This window comes from Echiichthys vipera (genome assembly GCF_963691815.1).
Source record: "Echiichthys vipera genome assembly, chromosome: 10".
NCBI lineage: Eukaryota > Metazoa > Chordata > Actinopteri > Perciformes > Trachinidae > Echiichthys > Echiichthys vipera.
The window spans coordinates 29,998,983-30,013,170 of NC_139835.1; the positions used below are offsets into that span (position 1 = coordinate 29,998,983).

General features: G+C 46.9%; 1 protein-coding gene across 1 annotated transcript in view; it reads left to right on the plus strand.

Annotated features, from left to right (window-relative positions):
* Nucleotides 1-14,188, plus strand: part of ttn.2 (titin, tandem duplicate 2) — a 225,914-nt gene that overhangs the window by 165,946 nt on the left and 45,780 nt on the right. The window contains exons 185-208 of the mRNA XM_083921112.1: nt 203-2,204; nt 2,325-3,012; nt 3,142-3,406; nt 3,539-3,865; nt 3,993-4,277; nt 4,394-4,693; nt 4,815-5,117; nt 5,255-5,530; nt 5,622-5,921; nt 6,019-6,321; nt 6,814-7,113; nt 7,203-7,490; nt 7,574-7,876; nt 8,154-8,456; nt 8,561-8,866; nt 9,300-9,587; nt 10,035-10,325; nt 10,674-10,961; nt 11,085-11,672; nt 12,049-12,153; nt 12,246-12,443; nt 12,574-12,870; nt 13,049-13,636; nt 13,803-14,105. Of these exons, the coding sequence (XP_083777238.1) occupies nt 203-2,204; nt 2,325-3,012; nt 3,142-3,406; nt 3,539-3,865; nt 3,993-4,277; nt 4,394-4,693; nt 4,815-5,117; nt 5,255-5,530; nt 5,622-5,921; nt 6,019-6,321; nt 6,814-7,113; nt 7,203-7,490; nt 7,574-7,876; nt 8,154-8,456; nt 8,561-8,866; nt 9,300-9,587; nt 10,035-10,325; nt 10,674-10,961; nt 11,085-11,672; nt 12,049-12,153; nt 12,246-12,443; nt 12,574-12,870; nt 13,049-13,636; nt 13,803-14,105 (9,495 nt within the window). The remainder of the gene's footprint in view (nt 1-202; nt 2,205-2,324; nt 3,013-3,141; nt 3,407-3,538; nt 3,866-3,992; nt 4,278-4,393; nt 4,694-4,814; nt 5,118-5,254; nt 5,531-5,621; nt 5,922-6,018; nt 6,322-6,813; nt 7,114-7,202; nt 7,491-7,573; nt 7,877-8,153; nt 8,457-8,560; nt 8,867-9,299; nt 9,588-10,034; nt 10,326-10,673; nt 10,962-11,084; nt 11,673-12,048; nt 12,154-12,245; nt 12,444-12,573; nt 12,871-13,048; nt 13,637-13,802; nt 14,106-14,188) is intronic.

Sequence of the window (14,188 nt, forward strand, 5' to 3'; positions counted from 1 at the left end):
TTCTCAGTTCAAATAAGAGGTTCACCAAAACTTTCTGTTGCTGTAGCTATTGATGCAGATGTAACTCTTCTTATAGTACACATCACCAACCTAATGTGTCTCAATAAGATGACTTATGTGACTCAACATTGATTATTTTAGTGTTTCTGAACATCATGAGTGTCGTAACAGGTGGTAACTTCCTCTGTCTGCATGTCCACAGTGCCTCCAATTGTCGAGGTGGACGTTAAGCTAATTGAGGGAATCATTGTGAAGGCCGGCACCACCATCAGGCTGCCAGCTATCATGAGAGGAATCCCCGTTCCCACTGCCAAGTGGTGCATGGAAGGAGAAGAGCTCACTAGCCAGGGCAACATCAAGGTTGACACTGACAACTTCTCCACTGTGCTCACCATTAATGAGTGCACCAGGAACCACACTGGCATCTACCTGCTCACTGTTTCAAACGCAGCTGGATCCAAGACCGTGGCCTTGAACGTTACTGTCCTGGATGTTCCCGCTGCTCCCATCGGACCGGTCAACATCCTGGAGATCACTCCAGACTCCATGATGATTGAATGGCGTCCTCCCAAGGATGATGGCGGCAGCCCTGTCACCAACTACATCGTGGAGAAGAGAGAGTCCAACAAGGGGACCTGGGGAGGTGTAAGCTCTGGCAGCCTTGCCACCAAGCTCAACATCACCCGCCTCCAGAAAGGAGTTGAGTATGTGGTTCGTATTCGTGCTGAGAACAAGATGGGCAGTGGTGCACCTCTGGAGAGCAAGCCAACTGTCGCTGAGCACTCTTTTATGCCACCCAGCCCGCCTGGTAAGCCACAGGCCTCTGATATCTCAGAGGATTCGGTTACTATTGGCTGGACCATGCCTCTATCTGATGGTGGCAGCCAGATCTTCGGCTACATCATTGAGCGCAGACACAAGGGAGGAAAATGGATCCGCGTCAACAAGACACCCTGCAAGGACCTTAGGTACAAAGTCCTAGGTCTGTTTGAGGGCAATGAGTATGAGTTCAGAGTGTTTGCTGAGAACATTGCCGGCTATAGTGGCCCCTCTCCCACCTCTGACCCCTGCAAGCCCTGCAGGCCCATCACTGTCCCCAGCCCCCCTGTCAACCCCAAAGTTAAAGATTACAGCAAGACCACCGCTGACCTGGTGTGGATCAAACCCAACAAAGATGGAGGCAGCCCCATCCTGGGCTACACTGTTGAAATGAAGAAGGCTGATACTGAATGGAAAAAAGTGAACCTGGACGACTTCATCAAGCAGTGTGCCTACAGGGTGATGGGTCTGGAGGAGGGCGTTACATACAGATTCAGAGTCTATGCCTCAAACATGATTGGAGATGGAGAGCCCAGGGAAATCCCAGAGTCTATCACTGCTCAGGATATCACGATCCCTCCAGAGATTGAGATGGATGTAACCTGCCGCCAGCACCTCACTGTGCGTGTCGGACACAACATAAACATAATCGGCTACATCAAGGCCCGTCCTGACCCAGAAGTGCTCTGGTCAAAGGGGGAGACAGTTCTGGAGAACAACAAACGTGTCACAATCATTCAGAACTTCCCTGTGGTCCACCTGAAGATCAAGGAGGCCACAAGAGCTGACCATGGCAAATACAACCTGAAGGTTTCTAATGAGGGCGGCGAGGCCTCTTGCACCATCACAGTCAATGTGCTTGACAGACCCAGCCACTGCCAGAACCTGCACACGACCTACGCCACTAAGGACTCATGTATGATCAACTGGGAGGCCCCTGTGGACAATGGTGGATCTGAGATCACCAATTACATCGTGGAGTGCCGTGAGCCCAGCATTAGCATGTGGTCCATGATCACCTCCAACTGCACCAATCGTAAGATCAAGACCAAGATGATGGATGGACATGAGTACCTGTTCCGTGTGTGTGCTGAAAACAAGATGGGCCCGGGACCCTGTGTAGAGACCAAGACCCCTCTGCTGGCCATTGACCCCATTGAGAAGCCCGGTGAGCCTGAGAAATTCAGAGTCACAGATATCGGTAAGAACCACGTCTATCTGAGATGGAGGAAGCCTGACTATGATGGCGGCAGCCCCAACCTCTCGTACAACCTGGAGTGGAAAGCCAAAGATGCTGAGGAGTGGGAGAAACTCAACACCAGCACTCTCACTAACACCTTCTTCCTGGCTGACAAATGCAAAGAGAACCAGACGTACTCCTTCAGGTAGGTTACTGCCATCCTTCATTAAAAATACTGTTTGTTTTGCAGGCTCAAAATGGTGTTCTTTGAGTGTTGCCCACTCCTAATGTAGATTACTTATAATTCTTATAATTTGTTATCCAGGGTGCAGACGGTCAATGAAGGAGGTGAAAGTGCTTGGGTGAAACTTGATGATATTTTGGTGAAAGAGGAGATCCAGAAACCCGTCATCGACCTGAAACTGGCCGGAGCGTTAACAGTGATGGTCGGAGAGTCGGTCAGGATGGAGGCAGGCCTGAGAGGAAAGCCGCAGCCTGAGGTCAAATGGACCAAAGACAAGGCTGTCGGAGACAACCCAAGAATCAGCTATGAAACTGGCCCTGACTACTCCAAGTTCCTTTTGACCAAGTCCAGACGCACTGACACAGGAAAGTATATCATCACTGCCACCAACTCTGCCGGCACCTTCACGGCATACGCCAACGTTAATGTCCTGGACGTCCCTGGCCCAGTGAAAAACCTCAGGATCACCGGCATCGGAGCCGACAAGTGCAGAGTGGTGTGGGATCCTCCGGAGGATGATGGAGGTTGCGAGGTGGACAGCTACATCCTTGAGAAATGCGAGACCAGGAGGATGGTCTGGTCCACGTACTCAGACTCTGTGGTCACCCCGTACTGCAACGTCACTCGTCTGGTGGAGCGCAATGAGTACATCTTCAGAGTCAGGGCTGAGAACAAGATGGGAACTGGCCCCGCCATGGAGAGCAAGCCTTTCACTGTCAAGTCTCAGTTCAACAAACCTGGACCCCCTGAAGCCCCTGAGGTCACCAAGGTAAGTAAAATTGGCTCACATGAAAAACCTTTCAGCCTGGTATTTGCGTTTTTTACCATAATTAGTATACTATTAGTTTAAAAAACAAGTCCATCTTTTACTCACACTGTTAATACTTTCATGATTCAGGTGAGTAAAGATGAGATGACCGTTGTCTGGGCTCCTCCTGAGAATGACGGAGGGAAGTCGATCACCGGCTACATCCTGGAGAGGAAAGAGAAGAGGGCAGTGCGCTGGGTGCCTTGCAATAAGAGCCCCATCTCTGAGAGACGCATGAAAGTCACCAACCTGATTCCCAACCATGAGTACCAGTTCAGGGTGAAGGCTGAGAATGAGGTCGGCCTGGGAGAACCCAGCAAACCTTGCAGACCTGTTGCAGCCAAAGATCCCATCGGTGAGTTTGAAGAATCTGTCACAGTTCAGTTTACATCTTCAAAAATATTCTTGAGATTTGTACTCAGGCCAGAGAACAGATCTGGTGTTTAAGTATTTTTATTAAACTTTGTGTTTCTGTCTCTATCTGTAGAGCCCCCTGGTCCCCCTGCTGGCCTGAAGGTCGGCGACAGCACCAAAACGTCTATCACCCTGTCCTGGTCTAAACCTGTGTATGATGGAGGTGCTCCCATCATCGGCTACAGCCTGGACATGAGGCTGAAAAGCGAGGCAGACCCTGAGAAACCCACAGAGGGCTGGAAGAGAATCAACACCCATGGCCCATTGGTGATCACAGAGTTCACCATCAACCAGTTGGATGAGAAGCAGGAGTACGAATTCAAGGTGTCTGCCCAAAACCAGGTTGGCTGGGGACGTCACGCCTACTTGAAGGAGGCTGTCTCCCCCAAGGAGATCCTGGGTAAGAATGGTTACTAAAGCCAACAGCGGATGCCCCTGAATAACAACATAACATATGCTATAACAACATGTTAAATACGTCACAACGCTCTAATGATCCCAACATCAATGTGTTTTAATGGCAACAGAGGCTCCAGAGATCGAACTGGACGCCAGTCTGAGGAAAGGCCTAGCTGTGAGGGCTGGCTGTCCAATCAGACTTTTTGCTGTGATCAGAGGAAGGCCCGCCCCCAAGGTTACCTGGAAGCGCGTGGGTGTGGACAATGTGATCCGCCGAGGTCACGTGGACCAGGTTGACAGCATGTCCTTCCTGGTCATCCCTGAGAGCACCAGAGAGGATTCTGGGAAATACTCGCTGACTCTGTCCAACTCAGCCGGAGAGAAAGCTATTTTTGTCCGTGTCAAAGTTCTTGGTGAGAAATAATTATAATAATAATAATAATGACAAACTAAATTTTTACAGCACTTAAAAAGGCAGGGGGTAAGGAAACTGTATGGTCAAAGTGATTCTTGAATTCATCCTCTGCAGATACTCCTGGTCCCGTCGGCAACATGGAGGCAACCAACATAACCAAGACATCAGCTCAGCTGTCCTGGACTCCACCAGATAATGATGGTGGCAGCCCCATCACCAGCTACATTGTGGAGAAACGGGAAGTGGATAGGAAGACCTGGACCAAGTGTACAGAGGACCAGAAAAAGACCAGCTTCAAGGTGACCAACATGACGCCTGGCATCGAATACTACTTCAGAGTCATGGCCTGCAACAAGTACGGCATCGGAGTTCCTCAGGACTCCCCCAAGTCTTACCTGGCTGTTGATCCCATCAGTAAGTATCAGCACAGACTGTTTGAATAAGATTTAGCATGTTAAACCACCATGTTCCTTTGCCTCTGTTGCTTCTCCCTTTTTTTTTATTCTTCCTAACACCTGCTGTGTGTTGCACTCAGGTGAGCCTGACCCTCCGAAGAAGATGGATGTATTGGACATTACCAAGAATAGCGCCACACTGGGCTGGTTGAAGCCACTCAGAGACGGAGGAGCCAAGATTAACGGTTATGTTGTGGACTACCAGGAGGAGGGAGCACCCGAGGACAAGTGGACACCTTACTCTGTGGTAAAAGACCTGACTATCGTGGTGGTTGGTCTAAAGGAAGGAAAAAAGTACAAGTTCAGAGTGGCAGCCAGGAACTCAGTGGGAGTCAGCCTGGCCCGAGAAGCAGAGGGAATGTTCGAGGTCAAGGAGCAGCTCTGTGAGTAGACCTGACAGACTCATACTAACTCAAATATTTCATTTCTGAAGCCAGGGTAATTATACATTGATAAATGAAAAGTTGAAATCATCTCATTAATCCCTAACTTTTGCTTTTTTGTTTCTTGTTTGTCCCAGTGGCTCCTAAAATCATCATGCCTGACATTTTGACGGTCAGAGCTGGATCCAAGATGGTGATTGAGGCCATTGTGGCAGGTAAACCAGCTCCCCTCTGCAAGTGGAAGCAGGGCAACGAGGACGTGCTCACCTCTGACCGCCTGTCCATTGTAAAGACCCTGACGACCTGCTCGCTTATCATAAAGAACGTGAAGAGAATGGACAGCGGCTACTACAGCCTATCCGCTGAGAACAGTACCGGCAGGGTCAACCAGATCCTCAGAGTCACTGTCATGGGTCAGTTTGAACAACAGACACTTAAAATGTGAATTACAAATAACCGAGAATTGATTGAGAGTACATTGACTCATCCTGTGTGTCACTGCAGACATCCCTGGACCCCCTGAGGCTCCTCTTGAGATCACTGAATTGGACCTCGATGCCTGCACGCTGCTCTGGAACTCCCCACAGGAGGATGGCGGCAGCAACATCACCAATTACATTGTGGAGAAGTGTGACGTCAGCCAGGGAGACTGGATCTCCGTGTCCACGTCCTGCACCAAAACCAGCTGCAGAGTTACCAAACTGACAACTGGCAAAGAGTATGGCTTCCGAGTCCGTGCAGAGAACAGGTTTGGCATTTCCTCACCCATCTACTCTGAGAAGATGATTGCCAGATGTCCATTTGGTGAGTCTGAGCCAAAGCATAATATTTTAGCTCCATTATTGGCAACAATTATTACAGGCATGACTAAATGTACTAACTGTTTTGTTTTTCCCCACAGATCCTCCCAGCGAGCCCAGAAACCTGCAAATCAACAAGGTCTTCAAGGACTTTGTCATCCTGTCATGGGAGTGTCCCAGCAGTGATGGCGGCAGCCCCATCACTGGATATTGCATTGAAAAGAAGGAGAGGAACAGCCTTTTGTGGATGAAGGCCAACGAGTCCCTGGTCAAATCCACCCAATACTCCTGCAGTGGCCTGATGGAGGGCCTGGAGTACACTTTCAGGGTCTCAGCACTCAACCTGGCTGGTCAGGGCAAACCTTGCAAGCAGACTGACTTCATCACTGCTAGGACTGCTATCGGTACGATAATGACATAAGTTTCTCCGATTTGATTTGATTAGATTTTGTTTTAATCGTTAATTTTATATTTATATATTTTTCTTATATTTGTTTTGCTAACAAACTAGGACACAATCCTACGAAATTGCTATGTTGAGAGAAGAGAATAAATGTCCCTTTTATCACAAGAAAACACAATTTGTGACATCTCAACTTTTGTCATTTTTCTACCAGTCTCAATTAAATCCTTATCTTGAGATAACAGGCTTAAGAACCAGGTATTAGCATCCTTTCTCGACTTAGATAATGAGGTAATTCAATCTTAAGATAGCTGAAGAGAAGGACAGCCTGGGTCTTTTCACTGATTTTAATTTAATTGAATTTTTGTAGCCATAACATGCATGTGAAATTTTGTTTTCAGACCAGTTCAACCAACCTTAACTCAACCCTCAGCCTTCTTCCTTTATCAGACAGCATAACTGAGTCTACAACCCTGTGTTTCTTTCCATCCAGACCCTCCAGGTAAACCAGAGGCCATGGATGTGACCAAGCACTCCGTCTCATTGGTTTGGAGCCGTCCCAAGCATGACGGCGGCAGCAAACTGATTGGCTACTACATGGAGTACACAAAGCTTCCAGAGGAGAAGTGGACGCGCTGCAACGCCAACTGCATGAACATCCAGACAGAGAGCTACGTGGTGAGCGGCCTGGATGAGGGCCAGCAGTACCAGTTCAGAGTCATCGCCAAGTCCGCCATCAACATCAGCCTGCCGTCCGAGCTGTCCGACCCCATCACTGTTATTGCAGAGAATGGTACATTTCCACACGACAAGGAAATCTATGACTGACAAACAAATTATTGACAAATAATGACGATTGTTCTCTCTTATCCTCCTGTGCAGTTCCTCCTCGTGTGGAGCTGGGCATCAACATGAAGAACCTGATCGTGGTGAAAGCAGGAGAGAATGTCTCCCTGGATGCTGAGGTGTTCGGCAAGCCGCTCCCCAAGGTGAGCTGGAAGAGAGACGGACTGCCTCTGGTCCTCACCGAGGGAATAAAGATGACCCAAAAGAAACATGTCCACCTGCTGGACCTCTTCTTCGTCACCAGAAAGGAGTCTGGAGACTACACCATCACTGCTGAGAATATCAATGGCTCCAAGTACGCCAGCATCAAGGTCAAGGTTCTCGGTAAGTTATAGTATTTTGTCTTAGTAAGTATTTTATGTGTAGAAATAAACAAAGAAACTAATCTCCAACTGTCCCCTCTTTAGACAAACCAGGCCCTCCGGCCTCAGTGAAAACTGCTAAGGTGTTTGCCGACCGTGTCAAGCTGCGATGGGAGCCCCCACTTGCAGATGGCGGTTCTGAGATCACCAACTACATCATCGAGAAGCGTGAGACCAGCAGGCCCAACTGGGCACTGGTCACCGCCAACATCCATGGACATCTGACCGACTGCTCAGTGGAGAGACTCATTGAAGGACATGAGTACCAGTTCAGAGTCAGTGCTGAGAACCAGTATGGTGTTGGAGACCCCGTCATGACTGATCCCGTCATGGTCAAGAACCCGTACGGTACGTTCAGACCACTATTAGGTCAAGCACCCTAAGCCACTGAAAAAGGAAACATTTCCACAAATACTCACTATTTTACTAATTAAACTTTCATCTTCATTGATTACTTTATTTAGTATCCAACATTCAACATCCAACATGTGTCTACTCAAAATATTTTTTTTCTCAGTTCAGATTGAAGAGACATTTTGCTTGTTGATGAGATAAAGAAGATAAAGATAAAATAAACTCAAACACTGATGGAAAATCATCATGATGTGATTTTTTTTTGCTTCAGATGTTCCCGGGCCATGTGAGCCACCCATCATCACCAACATTACTAAAAACTCCATGACAGTGAGCTGGAAGGCTCCAGCCAACGATGGCAAGGCTACCATCCTGGGCTACATGGTGGAAAAACGTGAGGCCACTGAGCTGACCTGGGCTAAGGTCAACCGCCGGCCGGTCATTGACAGAACCCTCAAGGCCATTCAGTTGACCGAGGGCTCTGAGTATGAGTTCAGAATCATCGCCCTGAACAAGGCAGGTCTGGGCAAACCCAGCGACGCATCCAATGCTGCACTGGCTGTCGACCCTGTCTGTAAGTATCTGCTTCAATAAGAGCAACAATGCTTCAAATCAAATAGTGGTTTTTTTTTTCGATAAAATATAATAATAATAACAAATGTGTCTGTAATTCTCCAGATCCTCCTGGCCCACCTGCGTTCCCTAAGGTGGTAGACTCCACCAAGAGCTCCATCAGCCTTAGCTGGACCAAACCAGCATACGATGGTGGCTGTGAGATCATCGGCTACCTGGTGGAGTGTAGGCGAGTTGACGCCGAGCACTGGACCAAGTGCAACATCCCGAAAAAACTCCAGGCCACCAAATTCCTGATGACAGGACTGAACGACACCATAGAGTACCAGTTCAGAGTCATTGCTGTCAACAAGATTGGTTTCAGCGAGCCCAGCGAAGTCCCTGGAAACCATATGCCCAAGGACATCCTAAGTACGTTGCTCCACTCATTAATAAACTAAACTAAGTCCACAATATAGCAGTGATAACTTCCAGTGTGATAAACTGGTATAAGAAAACCTATCCACTACATTGAGCATTATAGAAGTCTTCTACCTCAGAGGTTAATTTCTTATATCGGGGTATTTCATTGTACATGATCACTCATTTCAGTTATGAAATTAGTTTTTGAATGCACAGCATGTATTTTCATTCTGTTCTTCTACTTGATTAACTTACAGTATGCTGATTTGCTGTCAGCTGAGACCTTTAACATTTAATTGACTGCAGAAATTAATTCCTTCTGCTAAATAGACACAGAAATCAGCTGACGAAACAAGGTCAGATCGAATAAAGAACGTAGGGACTAAGAGATAAGGTAACAGTAAAAGTGTGACTGATAAGCAATCCTCTCTCTGTCCACCAGTCGCTCCTGAAGCTGAGCTGGACGCCGACCTAAGAAAGGGTTTGGTTCTTCGAGCCGGTGTCACTATGAGGCTCTACGTCCCACTGAGAGGACGCCCAGCGCCAAAGGTGACATGGACGAAGGTGGACGCCAACCTGCATGAAAGGCAGGGCGTGACAATCAACACGTCAGAATGGGACACACTGCTGTTGATCGAAGACATTAACAGATATGATGCTGGCAAATATGTCCTGACGCTGGAGAACAGCACTGGCTCCAAGAGCTACACCATCGTGGTCAAGGTCCACGGTAAGAATATGTCACATCCTAGTGAGCATGGTTTTGGTCTGTTACAGGTGAAAAGAAATACAGGAATCTAGGTTAAAGTCAAGCTAAATTTGATAGCTAAATATAGATCATTGCAGGTGAGGTCCTTTTATCAATCTCCAGCACACTGAAATACAGTTGTTCAAACAAAGTTTATACGTGTAGATGTCTAGTAGCGTAGTCTTTTTAAATGTAATCAAATTTTAATCCCGCTGCACAGATGTCTCTTCACGTGAAAATCCCCAAAACTGTGTTTGCTGAATCAGTGAAAACATCATTAGATTATTTGAAGATAGGACGGGGATCTGAAAAACTATACAGTTTAACAGAAAGCTAGATAACATATTGTGTTTTATCTATATTCTATCTGTCTGTCATTTCGGTTAACAAAAGTTCTAAATCAGATATATTGCTCGTCCTCCCTCTCAGATTCTCCTGGACCGCCGACGAACCTGATCGTGAAGGAGACCTCCAAAAGCCATGCCTTCATCTCCTGGGCTCCCCCACTGATCGACGGTGGCGGCCCAGTTAAGAGCTACATTGTAGAGAAACGACTGGCCGAGAGGAAGGCTTGGACCTGCGTGGACGCAAACTGCCACAAGATCTCTTACAGGATCACCAACCTGGAGGCAGGACAAGCCTACTGCTTCAGAGTGTTGGCTGAAAATGCCTACGGCATTGGAGAGGGCTGCGAGACCCCCGGCAGTGTCCGAGCCTCAGGTAGCTACAAGTTGTTGTTAGATTGTACAATACAGCAGAGTGCAGTGCAATAGACTACAGTGGAGTATTTAAAAAGCTTTATTTTAGATTAGTTGCACCACTGCATCAGATTAATAAAGTTGCCTTCACATTCAACATTCAGAATTCATCGGAAAAATGTAATCGACAATTTTCAACCTCTATTTAAATTGAGCAAAATGAAATAGCTAACAGTCCTAGAGGACTCAACTTTAACCAAGGCCTTGAACACAATTTTTGGAAGGTCCACACCAGGAATCAAATTCAGGTGGAGGAAAAGCTATACTTCCTTCAACGTTAAGTCTTAACTCATCTGTCGTCCCCCTGCAGAGCAACCTGGTCCAGTGACAGACTTCAAAGCCCAGAAGACCACCAAGGACTCTATCGTCCTTGGTTGGAAGAAGCCCATTAGCGATGGGGGAAGCTTCGTTAAGGCTTATATCCTGGAGCAGAGCGAAGGCGAGGAAAAGTGGAAGCAGGTCATGAAGGGCAAGAACACATCACACCCCATCAGCGAGCTGACTGAGGGCAAGGAGTACTTGTTCAGAGTCAAGGCACTCAATGAGTCCGGAGAGGGACCACCCACCGACCTCGCTGTCATCGCCAAGGACCAGTTTGGTAAGAGATCACTGTGAATCTGCGATCATGCCAAATATCATTTTAGTTTAGTATATAGTTTTGGCAGAACAAATAATATAGATTTTGAATATTTTATGTTGAGCAAATTCCTTTGGATTTCAGTGGCGCCTGATTGCAACTTGAGTTGTCTTCATGAGGGTTGCTACGTGGTGAAGGAGGGCAGCACCACACGCATCAACATCCCCATCACCGGAGTGCCTCTCCCCACCGCCACCTGGAAGAAAGGTGACGTGGTGCTTGGCGACACCGGCCGAATGTGTGTGGAGGCGTCTCATGGAGTCACCACTCTTCTGATAAGAGACTGCCAGAGAGGAGATGCCACAACCTACACCGTCCACGTCAGGAACAGCGGCGGCTCCAAGGACTGCAAGTTCCAACTGAAGGTGGTCGGCAAGCCTGGCATTTGTACTGGACCCATTAAATGTGACGAGATCACTGCTGACGGCATCACCCTGGAGTGGGCACCGCCCAAAGATGATGGTGGTGCGGAGGTGTCCAACTACATTGTAGAAAAGAGGAGAACAACCGACAACAAGTGGGCCACAGTGGCTTCAGCCATCCAGAAGACCACCATGAGGGTTATCAGGCTCCATGATGGAGTAGAGTACATCTTTAGAGTGTTTGCTGAGAACAAGTATGGGGTTGGAGAGTATCTGAGGTCTGACCCAGTCATTGCCCAGCATCCATTTAGTGAGTATCATACTCCTAACTAATACTAATTACATGTTAGCCTGAGAAAGTCATATCTTTTATAGCCTGTCTGTTGCAAATTAGTGTGTTTTACCTCAGGTCAGTCGCCCATTTATAGAAACAGATTCAAATACTGTACATACAGTTTATGTTGTGATCTTTTTAGAAATCAGTTTTTGTGCAGAATTTTAATGCAAATTATAAAAATGAGTACTGTTGCATGTGAAAGAATTTAACAGTAACTGTGCTTCATGAAGACAAAGTAAAGCGTTATCAGGCACTTGTGGTCGTATGAAGACTTTTATGACTCTGTGGTTTGGTTTCTTAGCTTCTTTTCTAAACCTTCCACCACTCTCTCTTTTTCTGTTTCCTCCAGATGTGCCCGATGCGCCTGCTCCTCCAGAAATAGTGAGCATCCGCCATGAGTCAGCCATCTTGACTTGGGCTGATCCAAAGGACACTGGTGGCTCCCCAATTACTGGTAACAAACTATGATGAATATAAGTTTGTAGTAAAGTGTGAGCGAAGGCAAAAAGCAAGCATTATGACCAATTGATTTTGTGTTCTCTGTAGGATATCATGTGGAGTTTAAGGAGAGGAACAGTCTGATGTGGAAACGGGCCAGTAAGACCCCTCTGAGAGTGAAGGAGTGCAGAGTCACTGGTCTGATAGAGGGACTTGAGTATGAGTTCCGGGTGATGGCCATGAACATGGCTGGCCTAGGAAAGGCAAGCAGGGTCACTGAGGCTGTGGTTGCTCTGGATCCTATTGGTGAGTTTTCTGCGTTTGGATATTTTTCCCAAATGGGAAAACAAAAAATCTTGTTATCATACTAAGTACTTGAATGGAAAAATGGAAAATGCTATTTTTAAAAACATATGTTTTCTTTGTGTACTGTTAGATCCTCCTGGCAAGCCTGAAGTCATTAACGTCACCAGGACAACAGTAACACTGATATGGACCGCTCCCAAGTATGACGGTGGCCACAAGCTCACTGGATACATGGTGGAGAAGCTGGAGGCTGGTGGCAAGACCTGGATGAAGGCCAATCATGTCAACATCCAGGGATGTGCCTTCACCGTTACTGACCTGACAGAGGGATCGCAGTATCAGTTCAGGATCAGGGCTAGGAATTCTGCTGGCGCAATCAGTGTTCCTTCCGAGTCGACTGAGCTTCTGACCTGCAAGGATGAGTACGGTAAGCTGAGTAGTGAACACATTTAAGTATTCAGCAGTTAAAACATGTGGGTGAGTGCTGTTCTGTAAAATCTTTGTAGTTTAGGTTTTATTAGGTCTTAAAAGTCATATTGTCATGAGTTTGAATTTAAAAGATCTAGTGACAATTATAATGCAACTTTCTTACGCTTTCTCTGCAGAGCCACCGTCCATCGTTATTGACCCAGACATGAAGGATGGTGTATCAGTCAAGGCAGGAGACACCATCGTGATCTCAGCCTCCAAGATTTTGGGCAAACCTCCACCCACTGCTATCTGGTCAAAGGGAGGCCGTGAGTTGAAGAGCTCTGACATCATCAGCATCACCACCACCCCTACCACCTCCACTCTGGCTATCAAGTATGCAAGCCTAAAGAACACAGGAGAGTACACCATCACCGCCAGCAATCCATTTGGTATCAAGGAAGAACATGTAAAGGTGAAGGTCCTCGATGTGCCTGGACCTCCAGGCCCCATAGAAGCCAGTGTCATTACAGCTGAGAAGTGTACTCTGACCTGGCTTCCACCAGAGGAGGATGGAGGCTTCTCTATCAAGTCCTATATCCTTGAGAAGAGAGAAACCAGCCGCCTGCAGTGGACCAAGCTAGCTGACAATGTCATGGACTGCAGATATGTAGCCTGCAAACTGATCAAGGGCAACGAGTACATCTTTAGAGTGTCTGCTGTGAACCAGATTGGCACTGGAGACTCAAGCCAGTCTGGTCCAGTAAAAATGGTTGACAGTTACCGTAAGTTTATCTGGTTTATATACGATTATAATTGTACAATATTTTTAAAAATGTAATTAAATTAAAATAATACAATTGGAAATGTCTAGCTGACCATATCATTTGAAAATAATTTAAGAAGAAAGGATAACCAACCAAAATGTTCTTGCATACTTTGTTTCCCCAGGCGCACCAGGCCCACCTTCAACCCCAGAGATTGATAACGTCAGTCGGAATGCTGTCACCATTTCATGGAAGAGACCAGTACAGGACGGAGGAAGTGACATTAGAGGATACTGTGTAGAGAGGAAGGAGAGGAGAGGAATGAGATGGGTGAGAGCCAGTAAGAGGACGGTCCCTGACCTGCGCTTTAAGGTGCAAGGCCTCAGTGAAGGAATTGAGTATGAGTTTAGAGTCACTGCTGAGAACAAGGCTGGATTTGGGGAGCCAAGTGAACCATCACAGCCTGTGATGACCAAGGATATTGTCTGTAAGTAAAACTTGACTTATCTCTCTTATCATTCTGAATAACATTTTAAAACAGGACATTTTCATATGCAGAAAAGTAAATAA